Genomic DNA, 19,400 nt, shown 5'->3' with positions numbered 1-19,400 from the left:
CCGAGATGAGAATGATTAGGTGGATGAGTGGCTTTACTCTTAGAGACAAAATGCGGAATGAATATATTTGTGATAGGGTTGGTGTAGCTCCTGTGACAGACAAAATTAGAGAAAGTCGTCTTAGATGGTTTGGTCATATTAAACGTCGACCATTAGATGATCCGATTAGGAGAGTAGATGTTTTAAATTCGACTTGTGTTAAGAAAGGCAGAGGTAGACCTAGGAAGACTTGGGCTTATTGTATTAAAAATGATCTTAATTTACTAGAACTAAATGAAAATATGACACTAAATAGGACGCAATGGAGAAAAAGGATTCATGTAGCCGACCCCACGTAGTGGGATTAAGGCTTTGTTGTTGTTGTTGTTGTTGAATCATTGTAATGCCGAAAGTTATGCACAAATAATTTTTTTTTTTTTTTTTCGATAAAGTTCAAAATGAAAGGGGTCTTGATAGATTTATGTTTATAAGCTATTCCTTCATGTTTATTTCTATAAGCTTAGAGAGGATTTTATTATGTTAATTTTGTGTATCTTGAATAAGCTGCATAGGAATAAATATTAAAATTTATTTAATGAAGATTTATGAATCTTGTAGTATTATTAATCTCTAATTTTCTATCACGAAGTTTAAAATGCATCTAGTTATAATATATGTATCTTGAGGGATTTTTTATTTGAATAAATACATAATAATAAATATAAGTTAATTGGAAAAGTTGTATTTTGAATTGGGTTGTGTTAGATTATATATATATAAATATGTATATTAAATATTATTTAAGTATAATTAAGCTAAGTAAATAGTAATAGTTTGTAATTGAAGGATTAATTGAAATGTAATCAAGGGAATAACTAATAAATTTTTAGAAATTCTTAATGATATGAAATAAATGATAACCTAGTTATATCATTAATTATAAAATATAGTTAAAAATATAAATGATTTAAAAATAAATAAAAGTCTCGGTTGATTATACTAAATTATTGATATGAAATGTATCTAATATAATGCATGAGTCTTTGACTGTCGGGTTTTGGTAAAGTTAGCAGGAGAGACCAACTAATTTTTAAAATAAAAGCCTTACAAAAATTCTACAGGGGGTAATTATAAGTCGGAATTTAAGCACAATTTCCTATTTTTGAATTTAATTTTGATTCCAATTCTTTCCACTTATGCATTAGACCCATTTATTCTATGCTGCAATTGATCCTTTGTAATTTTAAGTATTAAACATAAATGCCCATATTACTTCATGAATGTTTGCACGATAGATATTTGCACGATAGTTATTCCCAAGAAAAAAATAATAATTTTATTTAAAAGAACATTCAGGCATTTTCTAATCAATATATAATATATCATAAGAAAATAATACATTTTATGAATAATGTAATGAAGCATTCAATATATATGAATGCTTGCATGTGAATGATGATGGACAGAGTTTACCTCTTGTGGTATTGACTAGAGACTCTAAGGTATTTACTTGCGTAAATGTTTTTATGCCACCTTAAATAATAAAGAAATCAAAACCATGCACCGTTGTGTTGATGACAGATGTATCGGTCAAGGATGATTAGATTCCTTTCTATCTCAAATAATAATAGACTTAGGCTTTGTTTGGAGACATTTCTCGGCTCCATTGCGCTACACTGAAAGCCGATAAAATGTGAGGCTTTCATTTGGGTTAGCAACTTCTCCAAAATGTTTTTCAAACACAACAACATTTTTTCCCATTTCAGATCGTGAATGTCTTGTTGCGTTCCACTGTTTCGTCAAAGAAAATGTCAAATTACCCTTTTACTATCACACAATCTATCTCTTCCATTTCTCTCTAGTTCTTCGCTACTCCCATTTTTATTTCCGAACAGATGAGATCAACATTTCTAGGCTATTATTTCGTCTTGGCACTCCAACTTCAACCGACTTGCCAAATTTTCCTGGACTACATCCATGCTCTTTATGCCTAGGTTAAGCTCACTCTACTTCCCGTCAGTAGCAATGGTCCTCAAAAGTAGCATTCTTCTCCCATCGCGATTGAGGTCACAACTTTTTGTGATGAGTTGAAGCAGGCTCTTGATCACCTCTCTGACACTGTGGCTTCCAAGGCTATGAAGAGCTTTGTGAACGTCAACCATGTCATCTCCACAAAGCAGGATGAGTTCAAGGTGAAGAAAGCTGAAGTGTACTCAAGGGAGCTTGAGAAGAAGTCCACTGCGTTGAGAACCATCTAAAGCAAGTATTACCAATTCTATTCCATGGTTGCAATTGGGATTTTTGGAGGGGATGGTCTTAGGGTCTGTTTGGGGCCGCTTTTTTGCGGCTTCACGACTCCGAATCGCGAAAAAAGGTCGTTTGGCTCCTAGCTTTGCGACAGATAGAAGCTAAAGCGTGAGAAAAGCAGGCCGCGGTATCCATCCCGCGGCCCCAGTTTTCGCCTCGTCAAATTTTATAATTGCCGTCGCAACCCTCGTTCCCTCTGTCGCCGTCGCAACCCTCGCAACACTCGTTCCCTTTGTCAGCGTCGTTCCGCCCTCTGTAATAAAATCCCTAGTTTTGTGACGTCGTGAACAAATCCTTCGCCTTCCCAATTCTTGCGGATTTGCTTTCTCGCATTTGGGGGAGACACACAGTGGAAGTTCGCTGCCATTTGAGCCATTCTCTGCCTTTGGAGACGTTCGCCGTCTTTCACCGCGGGATATCAACAATAGCCAGCCATTTCACAACATTCACCGTAAGCTTTCCTAGGTTCCCATATCCTGACTACTTCATATGCCAACGATAACATTTCCCTTGCCTTCCTACCTTAATTCCTCTCCATTGTATGTTTTCTATTTTCCTCAATGTTATTACCATAATGCTTGCTCAGTTAATTGCTTATGTTATGCCTACCTTCATTCCTCCATGTGTTCTAAATTTCTGAAAACAGTAAAAAGTAAAAATATGTAAATTAAAAGTAAATACATAAGAATTGTGTTAAATGTGTATAAACATGACTCAAGTTTCTTATTAAATGTGTATAAATATGCCTACCTTCATTCGCCATCGCAACCCTCGTTCACAGCGTCGCGACAGATGTTTCAATAGGTTAATGCCCCAAGTTTTTAAAAAATATATTATTTCTATGCCTTTGGTTGGAAATGTCATGCTGCTGCTATGATTTTAAATTTCAATTTGTGTTGCATATATGCTTATGTTTGCCATTGAAAATGACGAAACTATGAGCTACATTCTTGCTTTTGTCAACAAAAGATGCATTAGTCATCAATGTGTTCTGTTCCTTCTCAGTGCTTGAGAGCATATTGGGTAGTAAACGAGGTTTAGGGTAGACAATTATCACAATCGCTTATATGATTGAATTTATGTTAATTTTAAAGTTATACCGCTTTATGTGATGATTTATGATGAAGATGATATTAAAATGCCATAATCTTTTCTAGTGTCAAATGTAATGACAATCATAATGATAATTCTATTGTCTAGGTTATGCAAATAATCATTTCTAGTTTCAAATGTAATGACAATCATAATGGTAATTCTATTGTGTAATTGATTTTACTGTTATTTTTCATGACTTTGTTTTATTATAGTAATAACATGGATATTAAGCCTAAAGAGGTTGCTACGCCCGCATTGTGGGAAAAAAAATACGAAAATAATATTTTGCAATATTTGTATTAAAGAGATTGAACGAGAAAATATGCTTACGACCCATTTCAATAAAGAAGGGTGTCAAAATATTATCAAAAATTTCAAGGAATGTACAGGCAGAGAATATGACAAGTTGTAAATGAAGAACAAGTGAGACCAAATAAAGAAGGAATGAAAAATATGAAAGAAATTGAAAAGGGGTTCTACCGGTCTTGGTTGGGATCCAGTGAAGCGAACAGTTGATGCACCTGAGGAATGATGAGCTGAAAGACTTGCAGTGAGCTTTATTTGTAAACTTCTTTATTTTATAACTTTATATTTTATTCTAATTGGGTGTTTATCAATTTCTGTGTAGGTGGTGCATGCTGCAAAAAAGTTTAATCTTTCTGGAATTGAGCCTGAATTGGAGGAGAAACTCGACCGCATGTTTGGGGGAGTGGTTGCAACGGGGAACTAGGCATGTAGTCTAAGCGAGACAGGGTTCGCTGACAATGCCGTGAATTTGGGAAACCCTGGAGGTTCAGTTGATTTCATTAACATCCCCAGCCCAGATCAGAACAAATATAAAAACTATTTCCCGTTCAAAACGTATGAGGGTTGTTGATAAAAGAAAATGTGGTGCTTCTTTTCTCAGAAACGAGCTATCCGAGGCGGTTTCTCGTTTCAAAGCAGAATGTTAGGCTTCTCATTCAAGCACTATTATGGAGACACTTGAAATCTTAAGTGCTATAGCTAAAATTTATGCAGATGAAGAGTTGTATCTGTTCGCAGCAGAACTGCTAGAGGACCTGGTCCGTAGGGATTTCTTTGTGCAGATGCCTGCCGCCCGTAGAGTTGCATATATTCTGCGTTTTTATAATCGTTCGAACAATTGATATTTTTTATAATTTTCATCATTAGAATATTTACACTGCATTATCTATTTTTTTCTTTCTAGAGTTGTGCTTGTGAACTCTTTTGTACCTTCATAATAATTTTCATAACTAGAACATTTACACTGCATTATCTATTTTTTTCTTTCTAGAGTTGTGCTTGTGAACTCTTTTGTACCTTCCTAATTATTTGCAAACATTTCTTTTTTTTATTGTCACAAACTCTCATATAAATGATAATTGTTTAGGAGAAACATTTAGGGATACCCATCACTATGGATGCAAATAGAAAAAGACAGATGGAGGCCCACATGGATACACGCAGAAGAAAGCGGAGAGGGATGTTTCTAACGGCAATATGTTTGATGTACGAGTACTATAACGCATACATTGACCGGTCGCCATGCATGACATCTTCTTATATTGGCGACAAATGGGTTGGAGAGTTCCGTGCGGGACTCCTAACACGATTTTGTAATATGTTTCGAATGAGCCAGACAATATTTATCACTTTTGGACTTACTCATAGGATCTCACGGTCTTCATGGATCTTCGATGACCAATCCATGTGAGGTTCTCACAATAACATTGTTCATATTATCCCAAAATGAGTCTATGCGAGGAGCGATGGAGCGATTTCAACACTCATCAGAAATAATAAGCAGTTATTTCTCAATTGGATTGAGCGCACTTGTTAGTCTGTCCTCTCATGTCATCAGACCCTCAGATTATAAGTTTGAGCATATACCCGCTGAGATATCACGTGATGCACGATATATGTTCTTCAATGTACTCTCTCGGATGCATTATATTTAACTTTGTAAGGGTAAGCAATGATATATCAAATCTAACATTTACTCATCAGGACTGCATTGGCGCGATTGATTGAACACATGTTGACGCACTTATCCCAAATAGTGATAAGGTGGCATTTATCAGCCGTTGTGGTAGTCCTACCCAAAATGTCATGGCCGTCTGCGACTTTAATGTGTTTCACTTTTGTACTGGCTGGCTGGGAGGGCAGCACACACGACAATCGAGTTTTTAAATCTGCGACACAGGATCCCAATAACAACTTTCCACATCCACCTACAGGTACGCTTGGGATCGAACTCATACGAATTGTTCAATTTATTAGACAAATATTACTTGGGATCCCAATAGCAACTTGAAGCTCCGTAATAATTGTTCCATTTATTAGACAAATATTTCTTGGTTGATGCTGGTTACCCATTACAACAAGGGTATTTAAAGTCATTTCCTGATACGAGATATCACATACCAGACTTCGCACGTGCAAGCAACGTTACACGAGGAATAAATAAAATGTTTAATAAACGACATTCATCGCTACGTAGTGCAATTGAGAGGACTTTTTGTGTCTGGAAAAAGAAATGAGTGATACTCCGTGATATGCCTCCCTACAATTTTTCGAAGCAGATACAAATTGTCTTTGCTACAATGACTCTCCATAATTAAATAAGAAGTCATCATTCCCGTAGCGATATCGACTTCCATTTGGCGGAAGAGGATGAATAAAATGTGCATTCGGAAGCATTTGAATACCGTCTAGATCATTCTTTTAAAGAAGAAGAGAGAGGTTTTCATCGCCTTCAATGTAGATGGGGAAGGTGCAAGTGAGATGATAGAGCTGAGGGAACGAATAACTGATGAGATAGTATGCCTATGAATGAAGAATTTAAGAATTTATTAGCTGAATATTATTCAAAATATTGCTACTATGATTTTTTTTTTTTTACTTCATATTTATTAATTCCGTTGTTTTCTTTTGTTTAGTTTGATACCCAAGAATTATTGAATACCATTGAGCTATTGTTGAATATATGTATTTTGTGGATATTGCCAAAGAAGATACTTATGATTTTGTGCATCCTTTCACTTTACATATAAAAATTATGTCCAACAATTTTCGCATGCTTTTGTTTATTTGAGAATGGTTTTAGAATTGGGGAGTTGGAACATATGAGCGAGTTGCACAAATTAAAAAAACATTTTCTAAAAAATGTGAAGGATGCTAGAGAGGCTTGCACTGCAAAATTATGGGTTATGGGTTTTATTAATGCTAATTATCATCAACTTCCTTTTTGTTGTGGTGTTATGGGTTATATGCCTCCAGATGCTAATTTGGGATTTTGTGTTTGTGCTATTCGATTTATGATATTTTGTTTATGTTTATGCTTGTTTCAGTGAATTCTGGTTCTTCAACGATTTGGTTAGAAAAACGAAGCTAAGCTGAGAATCCATGGGAGGAGCTCAATAATTTTGGAATATGTGGTGATAGCAGTGGTATTGGGTTGGACGATAATCCTTACGTATTTACTTATGTAACACCTAAATTCTAATATTTATATGATTTATTTACCCAATATATTTATCATTATGTTTTCCTTGAATTTCCCTTTGGATTGTGCCATGCCTTTGATGATAATCACTGCTTTCATTTGCCATTGGTTGAGACATGTTCGGATATGATATTTTGAGGGAATTCTAATTATAGCTTTATAGTAGAAATATTTATATTCATACCATTCAATTATTTTGTAATTATATATGTAAATTGAAGTGTTAGATACGTATATTTTTAAGAATTGAATGGTATGTATGTAAATGTTCCAATGTTTTTAGTGTTAAATTGTTTAATTGCTTATTTTTAGAATCCCTCAAACTTGTGCTGCTGTGTATTAACATTGCATTTAGTTAGCTAAGTTTTTTTATTGCAGTCCAGGTTTATTATTAGCAGTATTTAGATGTACAATGCAGATTTGATCTCCAATCTGGAGTACATCTGTTGGTTCGTCCATATTTTCATGCAAGTATTGGAGGATTGCTTTTGGTAGAGCAAGTGCAGCCTTGTAAATTCCTTGGGAATGACAAGGTTTATGTGTTTCCATCGTTGGTTGCATTTTTTGCAATTTTCTGCTCATGATAATTGGTTGCAATTTTTGCAAATCTAACATCTGAACTTTAGTTTCTACATATATGCCACTTGAGAAGACATATTTCACTTTTTAAAAGTTAAAATAGTGATATTTTTGATGTGATATGAAATATGTGGGTTGTAGAAAGGTGAAATGAAAATTTTAGGTGTTAGAAATGGAAATACATTATTCTTATTCGACATGACATGCTTCTTATTGCTGAATCTAAATAATATCTCAACTCTAGTTGTTTCAAATATTTTTTAATGCAGTGAGTAGTTAATTGCTGGTGTAGCAAGCGTCCATGCTGTTGTAAGATTTTATTTTGGGTTCATTTACATGCATACACTTGAATTCATGTTTATTTACATACCTATCACATATCGTTTGCAGGTGTAGCAACCATTATTGCCATGATAGTGAACTCGGTCATACTTAAGGCGTAGAATTATTTATCTTTAGCTGATGTGTTGTATCTTTGGGGGCTATGCAAATATTTGTAAAACTTCAGTGTTAGATATGTAAATACATAAAATTGAGTTGCATATGTGTTCTTATTTATAAACAGAAGTTGTTAGCACTTTGCGAGTTTACTAAAGTTCCAAAAAATGATTGTTATACTCTTCTTTTAAACAGTTTCACCAAACATGGGCAGTGTGATCTTTTTTTCATAAACAACTGCCCGACAGCTGGTTTCATGCAGCTGCACCAAACAGACAACGAGCTTCTCCGCAGCTGCTTCCCCGTAACTGCTTCCCCACAGCTGCTTCCTGGGGCAGCGCGCGCGGGACGGGGGGGCTGAGGCATGGTTGCAATTGGGATTTTTACCAAACAGAGCCTTAAAGGCCAAACACTTGATTGTCGTAACCTGCTTGCAGAGAAGAAATCGGAAATTGTGGCATGTAGTTTCATGCCATTGTCATCCTCCTCATCACAACAAAAGCTAATGCCATGGAAGAGAAGTATGATTGTTGGGGGCTTGACTTGGGAATGATTTGACTCAATTGGGATATTTTTGTCGTTTATCACTAAAAAAGTTGCACAAAAAAATTTGTATCCAAATGAGATATTGACTTTAAAAAACCCTTTTATATTGTTGTTTGTTCTAAAGTTATGTTTAAAGAAGTTTTTATGAAGGATACAACTGTCCCAAGTGAGGCCTTAGTTTATGCCTCGTTGTGTCGATGGTATGCGCATGGACTATGGATGTGTTAGATTATGTTTAAACGATGCTCTTGAGACGATATATTTATATAAAAAAAAGAGAAGAAACATGAGTATTAATGAAATTAAAAGACAAACAACAGTTCATCATTATACATTGTTGTCATTTATATGATTTATTACATAGTTTACATTAATAACTAACATACATGTTAATTTTGAAATCTCATTTTGGTTTTATTTTATAATTCATAGAAGACAATTAGTGAAAGAAGAGAAACGAGTACAGTAGACTGGGCAACACTAGAGCAAGGCATATTATTTTACTATTGGTTTTGATTTTAAAATTTCATGGCTATTTCATTAATATTGAATTTATAGATATTTATTAAAGTTATTTTCATCATCAGATTATCTGTTCCGGTTTTGAAAATTCCTAGCATTGGGTATGAGTAGTTACACTTTCTCATTCTCTTTGCTATGGCTGGACTTATCAACCTCCCCTCCAAAATGTTGATCTTCTCAATTGATGTCAAGCAACTTTTGAGTTTCAAGGATAGCTAACCCTGATTGGGATCCTCTTTCCTTGGGTATGTTCCCTTTTATGTTTTAGTTTTTGGCGTCTCTCTCTTAATCTGCTTGCGCCTTATAAATTGGCTGTTTTACTTTGTGATTGATTCCATCTTGTTGCCAGGTAGTTTAATTCAATAAATAAATCAGCTTTATATGCGTGAATTACTATTCATCTTGTTATATGAATAATGTGATTATTTGGTAAACAATTATCCATCCAATAGCAGCTTCTAACTCGTACTGTTTATGATTAAACTCTATTTGATGCTAGTTGTATTTGAATATGTAAAGTTTACTACTTGTTGAATATGCTGCTCCTTTTATGTTTTTTTTTAAATTTAATTGTGGCTCCTAAGCCGTCTGCCATGATTTTTTTTCATCACGTAATTTTCTTCTATTTATCGTTGATGAGTTTGAACTTAATCCTCTGTTCCATTTTATTTGCTTTGATCTTGAAGGAGCATTTCACCTTTCTGATTTCCAAGATTGGGAAGGCTTCTACTAATGCTCTCATACTTTTTATTTGTTTTTAGAAAGATGGGGCAAAGATCATGCCCTGAAGAAGCTTCTAAGGTTCTCTTGGAACAGTTTGAACTTATATTGGATCATCATAAGCTCATGTAAGTTTAGAATTCCAAGATTTTGTTTTTTTTAATTAAGCGTCTGTTTGGAGCAGTTGTAGCTGTTTAAAGAAACAATTGTGAAACTGTTGTTTAAAAAGCTGCGTTAGCTATTATAATTATTTTTTTTAATTTAGACTGCGGTTTTCTAGTAGTCCCTGCACTTAGGGTCTATTTGGGGCAGCTGCAGTGGCTATTGCAATTTTTTTTTTTTTAAAAAGTTGAACCGCAACTTTTTAACAGCTGCAACACTTAAGGTCTGTTTGGGGCAGCTGTAGCTGTTTGGAAAAGCAACTGTGAAGCTGCTGTTGTAGAAACTCTTGTTAAAAAAGCTGCAGTGACTATTACAATTTTTTTTTTTGAAAAAGTTTGACCGCAACTTTTTAGCAGCCACCACAAGTAGCTAGGTTTAGCCGCAAAACGTTGCTTTCAATTACAACTTTTTCGAAAAGCAGACAAAGCACAATTTTGTGAGACCGAAAAAACTATCACCGCCACCGCCACCGCCACTCCCACCCCAAAGCACCCTAAATTTATTCCTCCAAGTAATGCATATACTTGTGGACTACCAGTATATCAAATATCGCACAGACATTTCCATATTGAAATTTGGTGCTGCAATTGATCTAATCTACAAGGTGGAATGGTTGTCAATTGTTGAACGGTTGAAGCATGACCAAAGTTGGGCAAAATTGTTTCTTTATGTTTTGCTACCTCCAGTTTCATTCATTTCTCCACTTAGTTGTACTACAGTGTCTTCTCTGTGTAATTTGTGGCTAAGCGAAAGCTACACAGATTTGTGTACGTAGTAGCTTTCATCTTTTGTTCACTGGGCTTATCATGACAAATTTTGCTTTAAAAAAAATTGTATTTCAGATGAGGTCTATGCAAGTTTGTTAGGACAAAATAAGTTTTTTTTCTTTTAATTGAAGTGGCCGTAGGAATTTGGTCATACTTTCCACATTACATATGAAAATATTTATAAGACAACATGGGAAGAACCGTGTGTAGGAGTAGTTTGCCATTTGAAAGTCAACCGTGCAAGTTTATTGAAATTTTAGATTTGACTACAATTTTTCTGAGCAGTCTTCTGATCATCTTATTGTTGCATTCCTTTATATTTTTAATGAAGTGAGCAAAGTATTTGGTCCTTTTTTATGGGATATCTTAATGTAAAACGGGAAAAAATAACGCGTCGCATATTGTTTACATAGTTAAGTTTAAATTAAATGAAAGATAAAGAAACTAAATTGTACAGAATGTTATTGTACTTGTTTTTTTTTTTTAAATATATATTACAAATTGTTTGAAAAAGAATTTGATTGCAATATATTAACGAATTTTAACATAAAATGTTCTTTCAATAGTGATATATATTTCTTCTAATTAGAAATTGAGTAGCATTATTAGATTTTTCTTAAAATGATTTACCCCATAATCATAAATAATTAGTACAGTTCCTATTTTAATATAATCTTTATAAAATATTTTGTTTTAAGAGGACATGTATGAGGATTTAGGGAGCATGAAAATTATTTTATTAATCGATTAAATTAATGAAATAATGGAATATAATTTAATCTCGATGATTTCCTCTAATCACACAACAAATACAAAAAAAAATGAAAATTATACACATATAAAGCTAATCGTGCTAAATTTTAATTTATTTGCAACACATGTCAATTGGATTGCCACTTGTTAATTTCCTTTTGCTACATGCATTCTCTCAACCAATTGCTTGGAGATGGTAATAAAGAATGGCTTGACAAATCTCACTTATAATGTACACTTGAACAAGTATAAATGCCCAGACATAACCATCGTAGGGATGAAATATGCTTACCCTCTTAAATGGGAATGTGTGTCTTCCATCATTCAACTCTTTTGGAAGGAAATTGATTGTTAGTTTAAATAGAAAAGTGTCAAAATATTTCCCCGACTCTTTGTTAGGGTTCAATTTAGTCCCAAATTCTATAAAAGAGCTAATTTAGGACACAGTCTCTTTTAAGTAAAGCTAAAGTAGTCACCCTAGGGACTATTTCAACCCATACTAAAAGAGTAGGGAGATTAATTTGACACTTTTATAGACTAGGATTAAAATGAAGCCATGTAAATAATCAGGGGACTATTTTGGCACTTTACTCTTTAATGAGAATGACAAAATGCTATGCTAAACTGTTTTATTATTGAAATGATAGAAAGAATGGGGCAAACTTGATGTATAGTGGCATTAAAAGAGTAATTTTTGGAAGGACAAATGTTCACCACCTTCTCTAGCTGTATATAATTGATGTAGATAAATGATTTTTTTTCAATATTCTTCTAGCTATAGTGCTTTACAATACCTCTATAGCTTTATTTCATCATGCTCTAGTCTGGTTTGTTTTTCACATCTTTTATTTGAAAATTTATCTAATTGCTTTACATTGTGATGTTTTAGCTGATTTTGTCTTTCAAATTATCTTCATCGTGTGTAGTGATGAAGTTGGCTTCATACACCCATCCCAATTTGCAGAGTTAAATGAAGATTCAAGTATTTCATGGTCTCCACTTTCCAACTTCTGCGAAATATTCAATGAATCCTGTGGGAGAGACGCAACTGGTTTGACGTTTCTACAAAATGAGAAGACTATTTTCTGGTATGGCAATCATAAGTTGGCTATCTCAATGCAGATTGTTCCCCTATTGTATTATGCTGCTCGACTTGCACATATGGATGCCAGAAGAAACTATAAAAGGTTAATCAACATATCAGAGGGCAAAATCTCCTTGAACACTGCAACTTCTGAAGCTCAATTCCTAGAAAAAGATATCCTGAAGCACTCTAGGGCTCTTTTGATATTGAGTCCTGATTTCGGCAGTGTTTGGAATTCTAGGTTATTATTTTCTTCCTCAGTAGTTGTATATAGATTTTTATTTTATTTTTTTGAATTTCTTCTGTTCTTTATGGTACTTTATCAAATAACACCTGCTATGTTGTGATCTAGTTAAATGATAATGGGGGCTGAAATACTTATGAACTTTATTTGTCAGTACTGTGAGATGATTGTAATGTCCTATAAAGTATGAATTGGCAAAAGCCACTTTGAGGCATGACCTTACCCTATCAAAGTAGAGCGGCAGGCGAAGGGTAGGAGACAAAATGAGAGAGAGTCAAAGCCAACGGGGATACTATGTGGGGCTCATGCAACAATTGAAGAGAAAGTGAACGAGGCATGGACACACGAGAGCGAGCTAGAGAGTGGAGGAGAGGAAGATGAAGAGCGGAGTGCATAAATATCACATGGGTGGAGCACTGCAGGAGACAATGCTAGCAGGTAGCTCCATGGCGAGCCGAAGCTGGTAGCTAGGTTTGAATCAGGCGCATGTGTGGGCGATGTTTTCACATGATGGAAACAACAAGCGAGATAGATCAAGCTGATCCTGTACAGAGCATGAGCAAGTGAGGGACTTCACAAATAAGAAGCATATAACTACACTAACAAGTTAGGGCTAGCAAGTATTTCGTGCAAACAAGTAGGTCGAGCAAAGCATTTTACAGAGATTGGGTTGTGAGCAGTGATCAAGCATGAGAAAGTGGATGTGGATAATGACAATGAGTGGACCCGATCGAGGAGCTAGGGCTACGCAAGTTTGAGACTGAGGTGACAACATGCAAACAATTAGGAAGCAACAAGCGCAAGCGTGTGGGGAGTAGGCCGGACTGGTTGAGTGAGAATAGAGGAATTTCTAGATGTGGTCAAGGCAAATGTTGGTTGTTTTCATTACACAATCTAAAATTTTCATGCCTTTTCTTTACAAATAATACTAAGGCTCTTGATGATGATGTATTAGGTCAGATAAATTTTTTGTCAAACAATTCTTGTAGCTTGTAGCTAAATTTTTTGTCAAATAATTACTAGAACTAAATGAAAATATGACACTAAATAGGACGCAATGGAGAAAAAGGATTCATGTAGCCGACCCCACGTAGTGGGATTAAGGCTTTGTTGTTGTTTTTGCAATTTTGTAGCTGAATTTTAAGTTTTTGTAATTCCTTAACTGTCATTCAATACAATTGTTTATATATTACTTTAGAAGCTATTAATAAATCGATAATTAAATTAGCTCCCCTTACTGGTGCTTGTCTATGTATCCTTTGTCATATCTCTCACTTTAGCAAGAATATCTTGATTATTGCTATTTAACAAATTTTAAGATTTTATAGTTATTATTATCACATATTTCAATCTTCGATCCACATAAAATTTAAATTCTATCTCTTTAGGTAAAGTAAAATTGTTTACCTTCTGATTGTAGTCTAAATTAAGAAATAATTAAATAGCCAATTCGTACCTATGATTGTATTAAATTCAAACATGTCATATCTTCGATCCACATAAAATTTAAATTCCATCTCTTGAGGTGAAGTAAAATTGTTTACCTTCTGATTGTAGTCTAAATTAAGAAATAATTAAATAGACAATCCATACCTATGATTGTATTAAATTCAAGCAATGGTGACACAATCAATTGTAACTTAAAGTACCTCCGGCAAATATTTAAATTTATCTCTTTTATTTTGTCACATAACTGATAAAGCGATGGACATGATTGACTTATTAAAATCCATTAATTTAAATAAAATATCTGAAATGAATGCTGATATGCTCTCCTATCAAATAATATTCTTATAGGTATACTCTAAAGAGATATGATACTTTTTATAAGACAAAGATACATGATAAATCTAAGAATGAATTATCTAACTTAAATTTGTGCCTATGATATTATGAAATGAAAATACTATAATATATTGCAGAATAAAAACTTCAATCAATTAATTTTTTTTTTAGAATGTAAAATGTGCTTGTGATAATCTCCAGCGAATCTTTAGCTTCGTGTTATGATAGTGCATAATGGCTGAATATTCAACTGTCTGACTCTGATTTTTCATTAATGCGGCTAATTCAATTATTTTGTTTGTGTAAATTCTTTTGTGATGGTGCAACACTATTTCTTGCTTTCACTGGAGCCCTTTGTCCAAGAGTTGAAATAATTCAATGTGTTCTGGTTGATAACACAAGAACCAAATGTTAGTTTCTGAGAGACATTTGCCTTTATGAAATTTTTTTGCATTTCTCACATTTCTTAATATTGCTCCGACTTTCTATTTACTCTGACTTTCAAAACTGTTGGATTTGACCTTCTTAATATTTGAATTTTTTGACTGAGAAGTGAGTAATTGTAGTTCTTATTTTATTTTTCTTTCGGTTCTTTTAAGTTTAAATGTATCATGTTTGGTATTTTTTTATCATGATGATTATTGTTAAAATTAATTGAATGTTTAATTTAATGAAGTTGCATAAGCATTATAACATATTTTAAAAAGTTTATGTATTGCATTCACACTGAAAGTTCAGTGTTTAGTTCAAATGATTGGAAAAAAATTAATGATAATCAAGTGAAATAAATGTACAAGCTAATAAAAGGAGTTGGTTAATGACACTATTATACCCGTGTGCATAAAATTAAAAAAAAAGTTAAAAAAAAAGGAAAATGAAAATGAATGTACCTTAATGGTACAATAATTTAAACACGCTCTTAAGTTAAAATCTTAAATAAAATGTAAATGTTTTAAAATTTTAGTAAAATGAAATGTTAATGTTTAAGCATTCCTTAACAACATGCATGTTAGAGCATATGCCTAAAAATTTGTATATTATAGATCTATATTTATTCACTAAGTTGTTGTATAACTTGTGGTTTTATTTTCATTTTAGGATTTTTTTTTAAACTGAATGATTAACATAAGGGAATTTCTAATCTGAAGAAAAAAAAGAGAAATTGAAAATAGTTACCAATAAAATTTAACTTGTTTTGAAGTTTTCTGTTAAAAGTATTGAATGAAATTTATTAGGTGAATGTGAACTAGAAATATTGATGTTTATTGGCTTTAAATTTTTTGGATGAATTAGATTACTTTAAATGCTATAATAGTTTGAGTCTACCGTTTGAGTCCCTCTTTTCACCCTGACAGTTTCAATCCCTTGGGCCAGTTTGTGACAATCCTTACAGGGAATTATGCAACTGTACTGTACTTCCTCATTGTAATATGTGGAACTAGAATATTTTACTTCGTACGCTACTAAGCCTCTTCTTGGTTAAGTGACACTGGCAAGTGCTCTATCAGGTCAAACATTCAATGTTCAGAAGCAATGGTGCCTGCCACTTGACTTTAATCTTCTAACAAAAAATTTTTCCACCCGATTCTTATAATATGCATATGTGCAATCCAATGCAAGGAATCATTTTAGAATTTTTGCTCTTGGAAATGAAACAGATATCATGCTTTGTTCTATTTGGTCAATGTTTATCTACTTAGGCATGGGCCTGTGAGCTCACCAAATCTTTACCTTAAATATTGATGGTTCATAAGCCAAATTAAAACCCACTGTATGAATTCATAATCCAATTTCGGATTTCTTGCTAACGTCAGCGACTGCATCTTGTGATCCAAAGAATCCTCGCACTTGCTTGGAGCCTTGAACCCCTACTATGTTATTTTATTTTAAGTCAATTATTTTTTAGGCGTGCCAAGAAGTACTCACTTCTAAATTAAAGAATGCTGTACATTCCATATGGCTTTGGCATTTTAAAACTGATGAAGATTGTATTTGGTGAGCAACTTTCCTGTGCTGCAGTAAACATATGATATTAGAATTTTTCTGTGCTGTACCCGAACTCTCAATTCATGCAAATTATTTCAAATTGCTTAATCATGTCATATGTCAATATTTTTTACATATTGTTTGTTGCATTTTTATGATATTTGCAGACAGCATTCGTTTGTTCCAACCATCTTTTATTGATATTATGTATTCCAATGGGGCTATGGTTTCAAGATTTAACACACATAAATTTGAATGTAAAGATTCTTCATTTTATTTTTCATAAGTTATTGAATTTTCCTTTTATTGCAATATTTAATATTTTATGCAGGAAGCTGGTGCTCTCAAGGGAGCCTGATTTGTCGGTGCTTCTTGACGAGTTAAATTTATCATTGCTCGTTCTTTCTTATTCACCAAAAAGTGAGCAAGCGTGGAGCCATAGGTGATTGCTCCATTCTCAGAAAACAAAGCCAGAACCTTCATTTATTTTTGAATACAAATTATTGTTTGGTCATTTGGATGGTTGCTTAAAAAATTAAGCTTAGCCAAGATATTTTTGGTGTTTATTTTTGCTAGAAAAGCTCAAGTTCCCCTCTTAAGGAGTGTCACTTATTAAGCTTATTAACTGTGCTTATGTGCCACTACGAAGCATGGACACTTCCAAATGGCATCCGTGTCGTTGTGAAACACAAATTGAACACGAGTTTGATGTGGAATAAATTGTGTCTAATTTTTTTTAACAGTAGAATCAGGCTTCGACACAACATATACACGTGGGGAAAACAATAGAGAGGCCAAACCTGAAAAAAATAGAGGTGGAAGTGCAAAATAGTACTAACCTGATTCATTTCTTTTCCTCGTGTTGAGACGGGGAAGTTGACCAGGAAGCTGCATCTTTTCAATGATCTGAAGCTAATTTGAGGCCTTGATCATGTTGAGGCGCAATTTGAAGAAGCTGAATTTTGTTAAAGATATGAAGCTTGTTCCAAGCTCTCTCAATGTCACAGTGGTTTTCATGGCTGGATATAAGTAAGTTGACATCATGTGCCTCTTAGCACTAAGCACATTTTAGGTCATTGGCTTGGAGAGTTTCTTAGAAATCGACATTAAAAGAAATGAAATTAAGATTTCAGTCTTAAAAAAAAATTTCTTCTTAATTTCTTAGAAAAAGTAACATCCAAAAATTTCTTACTTTGTCATGCATATAAGTAAATTAGACTTTCACTTGGCAACCAAAATATTAATTCTACTAGAAAAAGATTTTATTATATTGTTGTATATTTTGTAAATTTGACTGTCTATGAGTAAGTCACACTGTTGGGTTAGAACCGTCCACAGCTTATGAAAACAAGGGCAGCTTCTTATCAAAGATTGACGAACAGTAACGCCAATCCTGAACCCTCACAAGGTCATTGGGCCATGAGATATAATACTATTATGTTATCCCAATTTTGACACCAGATGTCTTTTGCATCATCGCTCATATCCTGACCCATTCCAAATTATAAACCAGCTCGACGATCCATATAAAATCACTTAGAAAAGAGAGGTTGGTTACTGATGCGAAGTTTGATATCGTTCATTTTGTCTACTTCAGGGATAGCTTCTTAATCATTCTACGCCTCGACCACGTCCAGGTTTACCTTGAAAAACACAGAGAAATTTGAATGAGAAATAACCCACTCAATTTAAATGTATGAACTGTATGATTGTAATTATGAAGGTATAAAAGGGTTTGGGTTTTATAATGTTCAAGCCTCAACTCTATCTATAGCAACAATAAGCGGTCAAATGACACTTATTTGATACACCTCATTATTTAAGCACATCTAATATATAGAAATGCATAATAATGCTTTCTAAATTTTCACAACGGATATTAATGTAAATGTATGAGAAGATTGAGAAGCTTTGCATACGTCCTACTCAATTCCTATGTATCTATATATTTAACTCATAGATTTTACTTTTGAATTTATGACATCTAAATCTTTCATTTGACAACAAAAATTCCACCATTTTAACTTTTTTTTTTAAATAAAAATGAAATACACCTTTTCATGCATACATAAGATGACACAACAAAAGCACGACAGCAAGCAGGGTGTAGAAAAAGAAGGTAACAAAGAGTCAGCAAGCCGGTTAATAAATATATAATACCTTACCTATCCCTTTTTGGTTAAAAGTAAATCAAGAAACTTGTTTTTATAAAATTAGGAATTAAAATCCGAAGACTTTAAATATATTTTGGTATTATACATTTAAATTATTATTCCTTATTATATAACACTTTATTATTTTAATCATGTCATCATAATTTATCTATCGAAGGATGCATAATGAGATGCAAAAAAATGCATATAATAAACCCTTAATATCCTTATATGAAATCAACAACCAAAATTAAATTTAGGTTTTAGAAATTGATAAACTAAATTATTATGAAAAGTTGAAGCATGACAAATATATCAAAAATCAAACATATATCTATCTTCAACTAGTTTATTCCATCAAATATGATTAGGAGTAAGAGCAAATACACAGAAAGAACAACAACAATAACAACAACAACAGAGCCTTAATCCCACTACATGGGGTCGGCTACATGAATCCTTTTTCTCCATTGCGTCCTATTTAGTGTCATATTTTCATTTAGTTCTAGTAAGTTAAGATCATTTTTAATACAATGAGCCCAAGTCTTCCTAGGTCTACCTCTGCCTTTCTTAATACAAGTCGAATCTAAAACATCTACTCTCCTAATCGGATCATCAGATGGTCGACGTTTAATGTGACCAAACCATCTAAGACGACTTTCTCTAATTTTGTCCGTCACAGGAGCTACACCAACCGTATCACAAATATATTCATTTCGCATTTTGTCTCTAAGTGTAAAGCCACTCATCCACCTATTCATTCTCATCTTGG

At 33.5% G+C, this 19,400-nt stretch overlaps 1 protein-coding gene across 9 annotated transcripts in view; it reads left to right on the top strand.

The window, feature by feature from the left end:
* Positions 1-19,400, top strand: part of LOC110022891 (protein prenyltransferase alpha subunit repeat-containing protein 1) — a 65,029-nt gene that overhangs the window by 22,303 nt on the left and 23,326 nt on the right. Inside the window, exons 2-5 of one of the 9 annotated variants that reach the window (XM_020722037.1) lie at positions 9,040-9,219; positions 12,303-12,427; positions 12,499-12,701; positions 16,807-16,917. In XM_020722037.1, the coding sequence (XP_020577696.1) occupies positions 12,347-12,427; positions 12,499-12,701; positions 16,807-16,917 (395 nt within the window). In that variant the 5' untranslated portion in view covers positions 9,040-9,219; positions 12,303-12,346. Of the gene's footprint in view, positions 1-9,039; positions 9,220-9,735; positions 9,823-12,302; positions 12,702-16,806; positions 16,918-19,400 lie in introns of those variants that run through there. The other 8 variants (XM_020722033.1, XM_020722039.1, XM_020722041.1 and 5 more) reach the window with 8 other exon arrangements.

This window comes from Phalaenopsis equestris, unplaced genomic scaffold, assembly GCF_001263595.1.
Source record: "Phalaenopsis equestris unplaced genomic scaffold, ASM126359v1 Scaffold000203, whole genome shotgun sequence".
In the NCBI taxonomy this organism is placed as follows: domain Eukaryota; kingdom Viridiplantae; phylum Streptophyta; class Magnoliopsida; order Asparagales; family Orchidaceae; genus Phalaenopsis; species Phalaenopsis equestris.
This window is presented reverse-complemented; position numbering and strand designations above follow the sequence as displayed.